Genomic DNA, 15,379 nt, shown 5'->3' with positions numbered 1-15,379 from the left:
GCCTTGATTACCAAAATATAATTACTAGAGATTTTATGTTATTATATGGTGTTGCATTACATATTATAATATTAGATATTTTTCAAAAATATTTAAAGATCTTACTGAAAAATCCCAAACTTTTGAAAATGTGTTAGCATTTTATTGTGCGTTTGAATAAAATGCTACGGACAAATGCGTAATTTTGTCTTACGAACATCCAGTCTCACAGTTAGTTGAAAGCTGTAACCATTTAAATCACTAAAAAGAGCTGACTCATAAGAGTCATTTATTCTGTAAACCGAACTTTCTGGTCTGTTTGTAGATTCGGTAGTATAAGTACTGAAGGAAATTTTAGGGTTCGGATATTTTAGTATAGTATTCTGTCCACATCGGTGGAAGAATGCATGAACGAAAACCGTAAATGGAACGTTTTAAAAATATAACTAGCTCTGAATTAGAATTAAGAGAATTCCCAAGTCTAATGAAAGTACAGTTCTCTGTTCTAAACAAAAGCCTTTATACTAGCTGATTTTTCACGGAATAAAAATGTACCCATATCTTTACAAAAGCAGATGTTGATCTTGTCATTCTGAAGAAGCTTTATATAGCCGTGTTGCCTGCTGGTTGCACTGTAGCAGTGATTGACGTGTTTTCATGATCTAGATCAAGATCTTTATTCAATCCCACAATCCCCCCTGTGGGGCCTCTCATCAACAAACATTCCTCCAACATCAGCTGTTCAGACTAAAGCTAACATGACAACTTGAGAACGGCATAAATGTTTCAGCCATTATCAAACACATTTTTTACAAACCCATTAAAGAACTTACATAAATAGAGCCATTTCTGTATCATGTGATTTAGAAGTGATGGAAGAAAAGTTCACTTCGGTCTGTCCTTCATTCTCTTTTTTTTCTTCATTTTTCATTTCCAGCGAATGGGAGCGAGGTACACATCAGTAACGTCCACTTTGAGGACACTGGGGCCTATACCTGCATTGCCCGCAACGAGGCGGGAGTAGACGAGGACATCTCCTCTCTATTCGTGGAGGACTCTGCTCGGAAAACGTGTATGTATAAGTCATGAAGTGCAGCCCATCTGTCCTTATAATGGAATTTTACTTCCTGTTTCTTTGCATTATTCAGCAGACTGAACGTTAATAGTTTATAAACTTCAGATAACTTTAGATAATAATAGAAGGAGATGCAATAATGGAAGAAGAGTCCCAGAGGCCTGATATTTCAGTATTTGTCAGCAGTTTTATGGCACACCGTATTGAAATGTATAAAAAAAATATTTGTTTTCTCAACAACCAGTTGATGAAACCCTTAGCACAGTAGTTCTCAATTTCAGTTCATGAGCTGTGTTCTGATTGACATGTCTGATTTAACATTATGTACCTCTATAAACTCTGTACCTCTCATATATATAAACTCTGTACCCTTTGCACTGGAATCATGATGAAATATCTAGTGATCACTTCGCAGGGCACTCAATGTCGAATAGAACAAGCATCTGAAGTGCTAAGAGATTTGCAGAGGTGTTGGGATATGTAGTCCACAGACTGAGTTTAGAGGTCTAGCTATTGTAGTCTAGTGAGAAATGAAAGAGCAATGCACTGTGCACACAGAAGGCCAGACTTTCCTCACAGGTCATATAACATGAGGCAGTGCTGTCTATGTCCATGCATAATAGATGACAGTATTTACACAGATTCACAATTACTCTGCCCACCGATCTGGAGTTCTTCCAGACCTGTTTGATTCTGTTCTCTGATAGGTGAACACCTCCGGCTGTCTGGATCAACACTCGCTGTAGACCAACTCACTCATGGTTTCTCATCAAGCAGACTAATATGATCTCTGCCTGAGTAGAGATGCACTGTTAGAGAATATTCTCATAGTCATCCTAAATCATTAGTGTCAGAATATATTTTCTGTTTGGACAGTGAAAGTGACATTCAGCCAAGTATGGTGACCCATACTCAGAATTTGTGCTCTGCATTTAACCCATCCGAAGTGCACACACACAGAGCAGTGAACACACACAGACACTGTGAGCACACACCCAGAGCAGTGGGCAGCCATTTATGCTGCGGCGCCCGGGGAGCAGTTGGGGGTTTGATGCCTTGCTCAAGGGTACCCAAGTCATGGTATTGAAGGTGGAGAGAGAACTGTACATGCACTCCCCCCACCTACAATTCCAGCTGGCCCGAGACTCGAACTCACAACCTTTCGATTGCCAGTCCAACTCTCTAACCATTAGGCCACAACTTGTATGAAAAATCAATTGATTAAAGAATCAATTGGCCAATATGTCGGTTGTTTTTCATGCTGTTACAGCGAATGGTGACAGCCCTTATCTTAAAAAGCGTCATAAAAGTAGTCCAAATGGCTACTACACTATATTCCACTGATATATTTTTGGTCTCTGTTGATATTGAATGACAATCTTCCCCAACTACAGCATTATTTTAGTGTTATTTATATAATATTATAGTATTCTCTTTATATATATTCTTCACAATATATATTTATATATACAGTCAGGTCCATAAATATTGGGACATTGACACAATTCTAATCTTTTTGGCTCTATACACCACCACAATGGATTTGAAATGAAACGAACAAGATGTGCTTTAACTGCAGACTTTCAACTTTAATTTGAGGGTATTTACATCTAAATCAGGTGAACGATGTAGGAATTACAACAGTTTATATATGTACATCCCACTTTTTAAGGGACCAAAAGTAATGGGACAGATTAACAATCAAAAATCAAACTTTCCTTTTTTAATACTTGTTTGCAAATCTTTTGCAGTCAATTACAGCCTGAAGTCTGGAGATCAATTAGACATTAGCGTACGCTGGGTTTCATCCCTGGTCATGCTTTGCCAGGCCTCTACTGCAACTTCTTCTTCAGTTCCTGCTTGTTCTTGGGGCATTTTCCCTTCAGTTTTGTCTTCAGCAAGTGAAATGCATGCTCAATCGGATTTAGGTCAGGTGATTGACTTGGCCATTGCATAACATTCCACTTCTTTCCCTTAAAAATCTCTTTGGTTGCATTCGCAGTACTTCGGGTCATTGTCCATCTGCACTGTGAAGCGCTGACCAATGATTTCTGAAGCATTTGGCTGAATATGAGCAGATAATATTGCCCGAAACACTTCAGAATTCATCCTAATGCTTTTGTCAGCAGCCACATCATCAATAAATACAAGATAACCAGTTCCATTGGCAGCCATACATGCCCACGCCATAACACTACCACCACCATGCTTCACTGATGAGGTGGTATGCTTTGGATCATGAGCAGTTCCTTTCCTTCTCTATGCTCTTCTCTTTCCATCACTCTGGTACAAGTTGATCTTTGTCTCATCTGTCCATAGGATGTTGTTCCAGAACTGTGAAGGCTTATTTAGATGTTGTTTGGCAAACTCTAATCTGGCCTTCCTGTTTTAGAGACTCACCAATGGTTTACATCTTGTGGTGAACCCTCTGTATTCACTCTGGTGAAGTCTTCTATTGATTGTTGACTTTGACACAAACATACACCTACCTCCTGGAGAGTGTTCTTGATCTGGCCAACTGTTGTGAAGGGTTTCTTCACCAGGGAAAGAATTCTTCGACCATCCACCACAGTTGTTTTCCATGGTCTTCCGGGTAGTTTGGTGTTTGGAAAGCAACCAAAGAGATTTTTAAGGGAAAGAAGTGGAATGTTATGCAATGGCCATGTCAATCACCTGACCTAAATCCGATTGAGCATGCATTTCACTTGCTGAAGGCAAAACTGAAGGGAAAATGCCCCAAGAACAAGCAGGAACTGAAGACAGTTGCAGTAGAGGCCTGGCAAAGCATCACCAGGGATGAAACCCAGCGTACGCTAATGTCTAATTGATCTCCAGACTTCAGGCTGTAATTGACTGCAAAGGATTTGCAACCAAGTATTAAAAAATGAAAGTTTGATTTATGATTGTTAATCTGTCCCATTACTTTTGGTCCCTTAAAAAGTGGGATGTACATATACAAACTGTTGTAATTCCTACACCGTTCACCTGATTTAGATGTAAATACCCTCAAATTAAAGCTGAAAGTCTGCAGTTAAAGCAGAACTTGTTCGTTTCATTTCAAATCCATTGTGGTGGTGTATAGAGCCAAAAAGATTAGAATTGTGTCGATGTCCCAATATTTATGGACCTGACTGTATATTGAGTTTTATGTCATTTTTGTATTTTTAGTACATTAACTTATTCCAGATAGCTGCCAAGGCAACAGGCAACTAAAGACTTTCATCTAATATTAATATTTTATTTTATATTTTATGATCATGTATCTTATGAACTGTCTAGAGTTCTCTTTAGAAGATCTAGGGCATCAACATTTTCTATGTTTTTCACACAAAGCTATTGTATAGCTTGCGCAAGTAAAATGGACCACTTTTATGATACATTAATGGTGCTTTTGCACCATTATTCATTGCTTATTAATTTCAAAGTGAATTCAGCTACATTACTTATAAATCTTTAATCTAGCACAGAAGATCATACAGGTTTTACCAACATGAAGGTGAGCAAAGAACTGTTCTTTTAATACATTAGTGTGTGTCACAAGTAACTCTGATTTGTTGGATATGGTTGGATTTGATAGTATGTATATTGCTTTCAAAGTGCATGAGGGTAACAATCCTGTACTGTCAGCTGGGATTTCCTCTTTCATTATTCCTGCAATAGCAGGTCTTAACCCATAAGCCTGGGATGATACATGGCTCCCTGCTTCCACAGAGCGCACCAGCCTGGCAAATACATTTCCAGCTTGTGCCCAAGCACTACATTTAAAATGTTTCTATTTATTGATATCAGTGGGCTTTTAGCATGCTGCTTCAGCTTGGTGTAATGAATTTGTCTTTGTTGCTGAGTAACTTTTGAATGGGAGATGGTGTTTTTTTTTTTTTATACAATACAGCGCATGCCTGAAATTCCACTGACATTTGGTTACAGAAGACGAACCCTGATACAGAACAGTAAAAGCTAGGACTCATAGAACAAAGTTGTGTGTTCGTTGATGAATGTACAGTGAGGATTACAGCCTCTGAAAGGTTGTAGGGGTGTGTGATAAAAGTAATCGTACATCTAAAGGGCAAAACAAGGTGAAGTTGGTGGTCAGCTATGAGCAATTGGGGTCAGTGCCATTCTACAGGTCAGGGGGGAAAAACACACTGCATTCAGAGGGGAGATAATGATCTTGGTCCTCTCTTTCGCTCTCCTCAAGATTTAAAGGTCAGACAGTGTCCCTCAGCCCAGCCTTTGTGTTTTAGAGATCATGGAATTGGATGTCCACCAAAAAAGTCAAATCTTAAGGTCCACTAAGTAAAAGTCCTGCAATGATAGACCACTCTTCTGATTTTGTTTCTAATGGTATTAAAGTTGAACTGTTTATTTTTTAAAATGCTTTCCCAGTTTAATGTGTAGAAACAATTACACATTAAGTCTTATAGTTGCCGTTTTCAAATATTGCTCTGTTTAATCAGCCCAACATGTTGACCTCTGGCTTAACCAATAGGGTTCAGGAAGTAAAAAATCATCATACGTTTTTATATACTACAATTTAAAAGTTCAGGATCGGTAAGAAATATTTACGCCACTTATAATCACCAAGGATGTTTATTTAAAAACATTTAGCCAGATTAACTGGATGGGATAAATAGTACTATTTTACTATATATTACTGTAGTCAGAAATTTGTTGTGAAAACAATGCATGCAAATGTGCAATGAACTGGAGAATGATGCTAAATCACAGTAATTTACTCCTCTTGTTTCACTGTGAATTCACATTATAAATGTATCTTTCACTGTGCGACTGTAATAAATGTAGTTCTTTTGAATAAGCATGTTTGGCTCTGGATAAAAATACTAGAGGATATAGCACTGAAATATGTTTACCATAAATGACCCTGAGAGTTTATGTTATCCACTCCGCTGTTTTGAAGCACTGCTCAAAATGGTGCTGTGTTAGGGCTTGCAGTCCGAGTGGATGCCAGGGTGTGGATGCTGTTCGCCTTTTGAATATCAGTTATACAAATATTTAAGGATAAAAATCTTGAGTTGCTTTTAAAATAGTCACGAGTTCTTTTCCTCTAGTAGAGTCAAGTCTGGAGTCATTTCAGGTCGAGTCTGGAGTCTATAAAAATTGCGACTCACTAACTCGAGAGCCCATCTCTGGTTTTAAAGTCACCATAAGTGATTGGTGATTCATTTGTTTAAGCTCTTTTATCGTGCATATTCATTTATGCATTTTAGCAGATGCTTTTATCCAAAGTGATTTACAGTGCATTCAGGCTATACATTTTGTAACTGAACCACAGAAACATTTATATTCATATTCAAATTTCTGATCTAGTCACCTAATCTAGTCTTGTGCCTCCTTTTTCCAGATTGCAGATTTCACTTTTTGCTTTAGAAAATATGTATGTTTTAATGTTTAATGAGGTCATTTGGCTTAGTTGAAGAATTAGCTGTTTTGGAAGAAAGGGTTTGGAAACCAGTTTAGAAACATTATGTAGTACTGCTTGCGGCACGCAAATGACATACTTCACCATTAGGCTTATACAACAATAACAGTGCCCCTTGTAAAACAATACAAACACTGTGATTCAGTTAAGTAGTAAAGCAATTCCTGCAGCAAGTTACTATCATCAAATATATGAGTACATCTCCTGTCTCTGAAGAGATTTTCAGTGGAAATTTCAGCAGATGTGAGCTGTGGGAGGAGGATTAAAACAGATGAGTGATTTGAGGCTGGGGTGATGCAAAGCACTCAGGTGTGCTTGTGTTCATCATGTAAGAAGAAGAAGAGAGACAGTATGTTGTTACGGTCTGGTCAAGGGGAAAAATATACTGGCCAAGTATTTAAGGCTGTCAGATAAACACCACCTGCTTCAAACATACAAACAATAGTAGTGCAGCTGTGTGCTTGTTTAATTATAGGATTCCATGTACCCACAATTTCACATTCAAACACACATCTCTCATATGTTAGCAAGAGCCTCACCAAAAGCTAAATGGGATGGTTAAAATGTACAATTATCTGGTAAGGGTTTTTTGTTTTTTTTTATCAAGCTGTCTAGGCTTTACTGTAGGGGACTGTCAGAATTATTATTTCACACAGTGTAATTTTGTGTTTTGCTCTGTCACAGACTAGGCCCATCAGAACAATGCATCTCTTTGCCATTGCATGCTGGGATATGCCAGTGATCATATATACAGTGAAGACAATATAAAGACAGCCAGATGTGTAATAACTCGTGGAGGAAAAATATCCATGTTTGTTTACTGTTCAAGCCAATATGCTGTGCATGTGTGGAACACATCTGCTCAGCAGACCCCAGTATAAACTTTCAGAAGTAAATACAAGTAGTGCGCATCCATGCTGTCCACAGCTGTCCATGTATGTGTTTTAACTGGAGTATAAATGAGCCTTAAGTGCACAGAGCTGTAATATGAAGAAATTGTATTGAATGGGGCCATTTCCTTTTTTAATGAATAGTTTTATGAAAACTTCTCTGAACAATTCATTCACACAGCTGGTTGATTGCTCCTTTTTTCTTTAAAAGTTAAGTTCTTTTAAAAGTTCAAGTAGCATACACATCATAAAGGATCACTTTTCAAACAATGGACTCTGTGTTTTTTTTTTTTTGTTGTTGTTTTTTAAGTGGTCACATGGAATGCATGTTGCACAGGAGAAAGTTAGTAATATGGATTTGGAGCTACTTGAGAGTGAGTGAATGAGCGAACTGTCATTATTGCCTGAAGAATTACTATTTATTAACTAAAACTCATGTTTATACTTGTAGCCCATAGTTGCAACATACCACCAAGTGACTTAAGTTGGAATAAAAAAAAAAATCTTCTTCTTAATTTATGTTAGTACTCATGACATATATATGGAGACTGGAGTGTCATTTATATAGTTGTTGTACATATATATATTTGGGTTTTTTTAATACACACAGCCTTGGTGAGCATAAATGCTGACTTCAAATTGTTCAGCTAAAAATTGAGTGCTTTTTCTTATTAGTTTCTTAGTATAATGACCTACCTGAACACATCCTGTGTGTGTGCAAAGATATGTTTAAAGGCCAGTTTGCTGGATAGTTGAACCTTACACTCTGTATCACCGTTCTAAGGCAGAAATTAGTGGCTATTTTCTTTTCCTTTTTTCATCAAATGCATTTTCTGGAGTCTATTTCAGCATCAGCCCTTCTCTGAGGTGTTGCCCTATGCCTGAGGGCATTAACCTCAATATCCAAAAGACTGTAAGTGCTTGTATTAAAGTTTAAAGAAAGCAATACCAGCAAAATAAGTTAGTTCACTCTTCTGTAAGGTAGCATGACCTTCCAAACCTACTGAATGCACAGGATTTTTTCCTTATATATGCTACACACCACATGTAGAAGTGGGAAAGGTTACTATTACAAATCCTTAAGTCGTATAGCATATTCACTTATAGTGTCTTCATAATAGTCATAATTATATCATGTTTGCTCTTTTAATTATGCTGGAATTTGCTCAATGGAGCATTAGCGTGATAGATGCATAGTTGCATTCCCAACTCATGAATACTTTGATAGGTCCATGAATGATTCAGAGAGGCAAAGCAGAAACGCAGACCCCAGGCATTTGTCTTGATTAGTTTTCCGTTGTGTTGGAGACCTAATTAGAGTCTAACACTGGCCTTCACCTGTTACGCCATCACAGTCGACTCGTACCACTGCTTTATCTCCCACCAGCAGCTTGAAATGTGACTCTGCTTTCGGGGACATAGCATTTCGGTCAGAGTGCATTTCAGGTAAGGTTTGTGGTTTTTCGCAGTAGCCGTGTTCCACTAACCTGAACCATTTTGATGGATGGAAGAGCTAAATTATGCAATGCATGATTGCTTTTTTTTTTTTTTTTTCAGCTTTTATTTTATTTATTTAATTTAATTTATAGCTTAAATTTTATAATATATATATATATATATATATATATATATATATATATATATATATATATATATATATATATATATATATATATATATATATATATATATATATATATATATTAGGGCTGTCAACTGATTAAAATTTGTAATCAAATTAATCAGAATTTTCAGTGGATTAATCAGGATTAATCACTATTTGCAATTACTCCTGAATCCTAACCTTTTTTTTTTTTTCTGAAATGCAAACCAAAAGATAAATAATAGGACACAGATACATAATTTTCATGTATTGATTCATCAATATGTGGTTCTTTTTTTCTGAATTTCAAAAGTTTAACATTTACTTAGATCAAATTTACCTGAGCACTATATCAAACCATGCCATTTAACTACAGATAGTGTAAGAGTTTTAGGTGAACCAGTGGTTAAATATAGCCACATATCTATGAAATTATGCACAGAGAAACTCAAAAGAATGAACTCAGAAACACAAACATGCGCCACCATCACATAAGCATCACTCTGGGCACTCTTGTTTTTTGGGAGGTGTTTATTTGCTCTGCCACAATACTTTAGGATCGATATTTTCACGTTCTGAAGGCTTCAAGTGCCAGTAAAACCAAGTAAAAATGCATATGCTTTTCCAAACAGCTGTAATTTTCGCTGCATTGCATGTATGCGTTCTGCGGATGCGCAGTGTGAAACACAGGACGCTATAACAGGGAGAAGCTCCAGCGTATCAACTACCAAAATCGTCTCTGTTTATCAAGCTTAGCACGAATGTATTTGAGAGTAACTGGGGTTAAACCTTAAGCTTCTTTGGTGTTTTCGTCGCGGCGCTCGCCGCTGTCTTTTACTATCTTGAGAATTCAGAGATCGACGAGACTTTTCTGACCTGAATAATTTGTCACACTGCGCATGCGTGAATTGCGTTAAAAAAATTTACGTAATTAACAACAAACAACTAATTAACGTCATTAACGCGCTATTTTTGACAGCCCTAATATATATATATATATATATATATTATTATATTTATTTATTTATTTGCAACTTTAAATAGTTTAACTTAAATTTAAAAAAAGAATAGCTATCCTGCCACTGTATTTTTTTTTTTTTTTTTTTTTTTTTTACATGGCTTCAAAAATATTTTTTATGTTTAAAAAATTTTTACAGATTAAAGAAGAAAAATATTTTTGTATCAACACAAAAAATATTATGATATTGATGGTATGCTTAGTCTTAGTGTAAGATAAAGGCTGTTCCTTTAACATGAAAACTGTATAAACATCAAATATGAAATTACTTTGTACCCAGATCAACACAGGAAACTTTGGCTCCTTACTTCACCACAGTCCTTGCGCCATTGAAAGCAACCTCTTGTTTGTATGACTCTTTATTTCCCCTGCTTGCTGATGAATTGTGTCAATACTCTGTGTCATTGGAAAAGACTCGGTCTACACAGATCACATTTCTTCCAAACCACTCCCTTCTTCTTTCATACTGTAGTGGAACTCCATGTTTCCTGAGTCTTTTTTACATTCCTCATCAGTTGCTGATGCAATGGCAATTTTTTTTACAAAAGTCTTTTAGATTGCGCCGATGCATTACCTCGTAGAAAAAGAACTTGACTAAGGACTTTTTAAAGATTAACTCTAGCTCTGTTACTCTGCTGTCCTGTCTCCCGGATGAAGTGAGAGAGCAGGATGAAAATCACTTGGTGTAGAGATTGTAGCAGGTGAATTGTGGAAGATTGATTCGTAGACTTAAGAGATTGAATCGCATTGCTGAGGAACAGTTGGAGGTCACATCTTCACTAGAAACTGCACTAGAGAACAGTCCAGAAGTAATGAGAAGAATTTTGGCATAATTATATTGGCATAATGTGCTGTTATTTCATGCTAACGAGTCATATTTAACGATAGATCCTTGCACAAGCACAATAATGGCATATTGGTCATTTTTCTGTGTAATAGCCATCATTATTATTTTTAGCACAAACGCTGAGGCCATCAGGAATCATTTCTTCTTAATGGAGGTGTTTTATTGTAGTTATTATCCAATTTATTCTGTACTAAAATGCTTTTGGAAATTATTCAGGAGTTAATCGTGTGTGATATTTTTTGGTTATGCTTCAGCGACACTTAGCTAAGCCGCTTGATTGCCATAAGGCCCATTTTATTTGATCATTGTTAGTAAGGCATTGATCTCAATCTCCAAAGTTTAAGTGTTTTAAAAGGTAATACTAGTCACAGCTCCAGCAGTTATGGGTAAATAATCATGCTTAAAGAAAAGATAAGCTCTGACTTGCACCCTAATACACATTGTGTCCTCTGTGTGCACACTGTGGTTGGCGACTGTGTGTGAGTGTATAAATCCCCGCAGGCCGACCTCAGTGTACAATGCTGACACAGTATTGATTATACATGAGCGAGTCAAATCAATAAGCTCCTCAGGCTGCAAAGTATAATTACTGGACAAAATCAAACACAACTCTCAGCATTACACCACAATAGAAAAAAATATATAGAAATGTTGTTGCAAACAATCTGTGGGAGGTTTTTATAGCCAGAAGTGTGAGTTTATCTAGCATCTCTGGTGGGATGGATTTTTAGATGAGTAGAGTACAGCAATCATCTCTCACATGAGTCTTCTTTGTGTTCTCTTACAGTGGCCAACATCCTGTGGAGAGAAGAAGGTAAGTAAGCATTGTGTTTCAGTTCAATATTAATGCCTAGTGTATGTCTGGATTCAGGTATATGATAGTGTTAGTGATAATGTTGAAGGTTTGTGGGGATCTGAGCCCTGAACACACTCGTCTATGTGATACTACAGGTCTGGGGATTGGAAACATGTTCTATGTGTTTTATGAGGACGGTATTAAAGTCATCCAGCCAGTGGCGTGTGAGATTCAGAGACACATCAAACCCAGCGAGAAGCTTCTTGGCCTGCAGGTGAGCTGTCGTGTAAAAGAAATGTTTAAGTACTAAATGTGCAACATAAAGCCTTTGTTCCCCCTCAAGGGAACTTCGAACTGCGTCCTCTGAAGGGACACTATGGGGAACACCTCGTCGTGACCCGTGTCTGAAGCATACTTTGAAAAAACGCCAACTCGTTGGCCGCGACAGCGTCTGACGTCACTACCGCCGCGACTATAAATAAGCGACCGGAGAGCACGTCATTTATCTTCTTCGTCTTCATTTGACTGTTTTGTTTGAAGTGTGCGTCTGAGAAACGACCACGGTAAGAGCGATCTTTACTTTTGTTATCATGGCTTCCACTAGCAAGGCGTTTAGACAGTGCGTGCATCCGTGTCAGCGTTATTTGACACCGGATGACACACACAGTCTTTGCGTTTTTTGTTTGGGCGAAGAGCACGCGCGCGATGTCCTTGAGGGGGCGATCTGCGTGCACTGTGAGCGTTTTTCCATGAAAAAGCTCCGCTCTCGTTTGTCTCTCTTTTCAAGGAAAGAGGGACAGCCATCTGTCTCCCGCGGCTCAGGACCCGCCGCTGTTGAGGCACGGAGGAGAATGAGCTCGTGGGGATCACAGGTGGACCTCGTTGAAGAGTTTAGAGAGGGACTTTCCCTTTCTCGCTCTTCGGCGGCGGACGAGAATGAACTTCAGGAGGAAGACGTGTTATCATTAACCCTTTCTGATACTGAAGTTAGTGCTCTGCTGGGTTCTACCCAGGAAGATCAGGAGATGTCTGAGGTTGGCGAAGAAGCTGAGGCTGAGCCTTCTCAAGCCTCCTGCCCTGCGTATGAGGAGCTGTTAGAGGTTATGGATCGTGCCACAGCAAAGTTAAACTTGCCATGGAAACGTACAAGCAAAATAACGCCGCGAGGTCGCCTTGATGAGCGTTATTTATCTGACCATAGCCCTCCAGCCCAGGTGAGCCTTCCATTCTTGCCTGATTTACATGCGGAAATCAAGAAAGAATGGAGGAGGCCATTTTCTTCTCGCATCCATCGGTTTCAGCATACGAGTTATGCTAACATCGAGGGCATGCGCGAAAATGGCTATGAGAAGATGCCCCCTGTAGAAGAGACGCTGGCTAGCTATCTCTCTGTGGGGGAAACATCCTCTCTTAAATCTCCCTCTTTGCCATCTAAGCCCCTCCAGGATACATCCCGCTTAAATGGCAAAGCATACGCAGCAGCGGGTCAGGCTGTGGCTTCATTGCACACTATGGCGGTGCTTCAGGCCTATCAGGCTGACCTGCTGAGGGACCTGGATAAAGGCGAGGGCCTTTCAGCTGATCAGGTGGCCGAGCTGCGCCGCACCACAGACCTCCCAAGCAGGCCGCCTCCGCCATGGGTAGGTCTATGGCTGCCATGGTAGTAACGGAGAGACATCTGTGGGTGAACCTGGCAGACATCGGGAAGAAAGAAAGGGGCTTTCTTCTCGATGCTCCGGTCTCGCCTTCTGAGCTTTTCGGTACCTCCGTCGAGATGGTGGTCGAAAAGTTCAGGGAGGCAAGGGCGCGCTCAGCTGCTTTTAAAACCTTCATTCCACGAAGGTCCAGGTCCGAGCCCGAACAACATAGGGGTCCTGGCCCGTCTCGTTCTGAGGATCAAAGACAGGCGCAGAAGGCTAGTGTCGCGACTCGCGCTCCTCCCCCGCCTATGGGCAGGGGCAAGAGGAATCGTGGGTCGCGAGGAGGTAAGCAGGACCTGAGGGATGTGATTCAGACGAGGCAGCGTTCTCGTCCGAATCAGAGCGATACCTAGAGAAAATGCTTTTTATGTTTAACTTCTGCTCTTTTCCTCCCTTGCCTGAATTCCCCTGCGACCACCAGCTCTCCACCTGATCGAGGTTAGGTGGGGGAGAATTTCTCTCATAACAGTCTCATATGCTGGACCTATGATGTTTTTGGTTGGTTCTATGTTCATAGTAACCACCTTACTGATGGTCTGGACTATAAGGAAGCGCCCTGTGAGCAGGGTCCCACTACAGGAGGATGGGTGAGTATGTAACCCTTTTTCTGTATATACTTATGAGTTGAATTGCTGGTGGTCATATGTCTACTAACTTTCTAAGTGAGTCTCTTTTACAGTGCTCAGTTATGGCATCTACTAACACCCGTCAGCACCGTCCTTCCGGCCTCGTGCTCTGGTATTAGGCGGCCGAGATCACGGGCTTCTGTGGGAGCCTCGCTGATCATCAGAACTGGCACGGCTCTGCAGGAGATTTCATGAATGTTGGCCAGGTCACCCTGAGGGGCCTCCTGACCGCTTATATGCACTGTCACATCCAGTTGGAAGGGAGGAGGTGGTAGTTACAGAATTCTTCCTGTTTTTTACTGCCTCAGGTGATGCTCCCCTCGTCCAAAGAGGTTTGTAAGTTTGGAGCTTGCCTCTCCCGTGTGGCTCAGATCTCTGCGATGCTTAGGAACCTGTAGGTACGCACGCTACATTCTGTGTACTTCTTAAAGTGGTAAATGTGCACGCAAGTCTCTGCACATTTTTCTGAAATCCTGTATGGTAAGGGTTACGCGCTCAGCTTCGTTCCCTTTTTCGAGATGTTTAGACTTTGGTTCCTTTGGCTCCTTTCAGCCGGAGTGCATTTTTGTTTACACTCAAGCATTGCTTCCCTCATCAAGGGATATTTGGGCGGTTCTCGCAGTAGTTTTAACAACGGGCCCCTTTTTCCCAGAAAAGGGTTACGTGTTAGTACGCTACTCTGAATTCAGAGTTCCTCTCATTTGACGGTGTTCTCTGTTTTTTCCCCTTCAGAGTGCCACGAGAACCCCTCCCTAGAACAGTATTTTAAAATCCATACTATGGTAAGTGTGAACGTGTATTCTTTGCGCACTTTCTGAAATCCACTCTGTGGTAAGTTCGCACGCTAAGGCTCTGCGTTCTTTCTAAAAATCCTTTATGGTAAGGGCTTCGCGCGGTTGCTTCGTGCCCTTTCTTGAGTTGGTGTAAAGCCCCGTTCATCTTGGGCGCCACTCCATTCAGGTATCCTTGAATACCTATCTAGCAGGGTTTTGCTACCAGGGTTCTGTTGAGACAGCTCCTTCGGAAAATTTTGCAAGAGCAAACGGTAGCCCCTGTGTGACAGGCAAGACTTTGTATAATACTGGTTTCTTAGCCGTATCCCTTTAAAGGAATCCTTCCTATTCCAAGCCTTTAAGCTCTACCCCGGGTCGAGGCCCTGATCAATTAATTTGGGTATGTAGCTTAGGCCTTTGGCCGTAAGGGATAGTGTCACAGACAGCTGTCTAAACGTCCTAGGGGCAACTCTCATAGAAATGGTAGAGTTGGTACTTAGTGTTCGCCATGGTCTGGCCTGCGCTCCCCTCAGCATGGCGGCGTGGGTATACTGTTCCCCATAGTGTCCCTTCAGAGGACGCAGTTCGAAGTTCCCTTGAGGGGGAACGTCTCAGGTTACGAATGTAACCAT

At 40.0% G+C, this 15,379-nt stretch overlaps 1 protein-coding gene across 2 annotated transcripts in view; it reads left to right on the top strand.

Annotated features, from left to right (window-relative positions):
* Positions 1-15,379, top strand: part of LOC128027556 (follistatin-related protein 5-like) — a 121,809-nt gene that overhangs the window by 87,962 nt on the left and 18,468 nt on the right. For both annotated transcript variants that reach the window (XM_052615277.1, XM_052615278.1), the window contains exons 10-12: positions 917-1,051; positions 11,640-11,666; positions 11,804-11,922. In XM_052615277.1, coding sequence (XP_052471237.1) covers positions 917-1,051; positions 11,640-11,666; positions 11,804-11,922 — 281 coding nt within the window. The remainder of the gene's footprint in view (positions 1-916; positions 1,052-11,639; positions 11,667-11,803; positions 11,923-15,379) is intronic.

This window comes from Carassius gibelio, chromosome A14 (assembly GCF_023724105.1).
Source record: "Carassius gibelio isolate Cgi1373 ecotype wild population from Czech Republic chromosome A14, carGib1.2-hapl.c, whole genome shotgun sequence".
In the NCBI taxonomy this organism is placed as follows: Eukaryota; Metazoa; Chordata; class Actinopteri; order Cypriniformes; family Cyprinidae; genus Carassius; species Carassius gibelio.
This window is presented reverse-complemented; position numbering and strand designations above follow the sequence as displayed.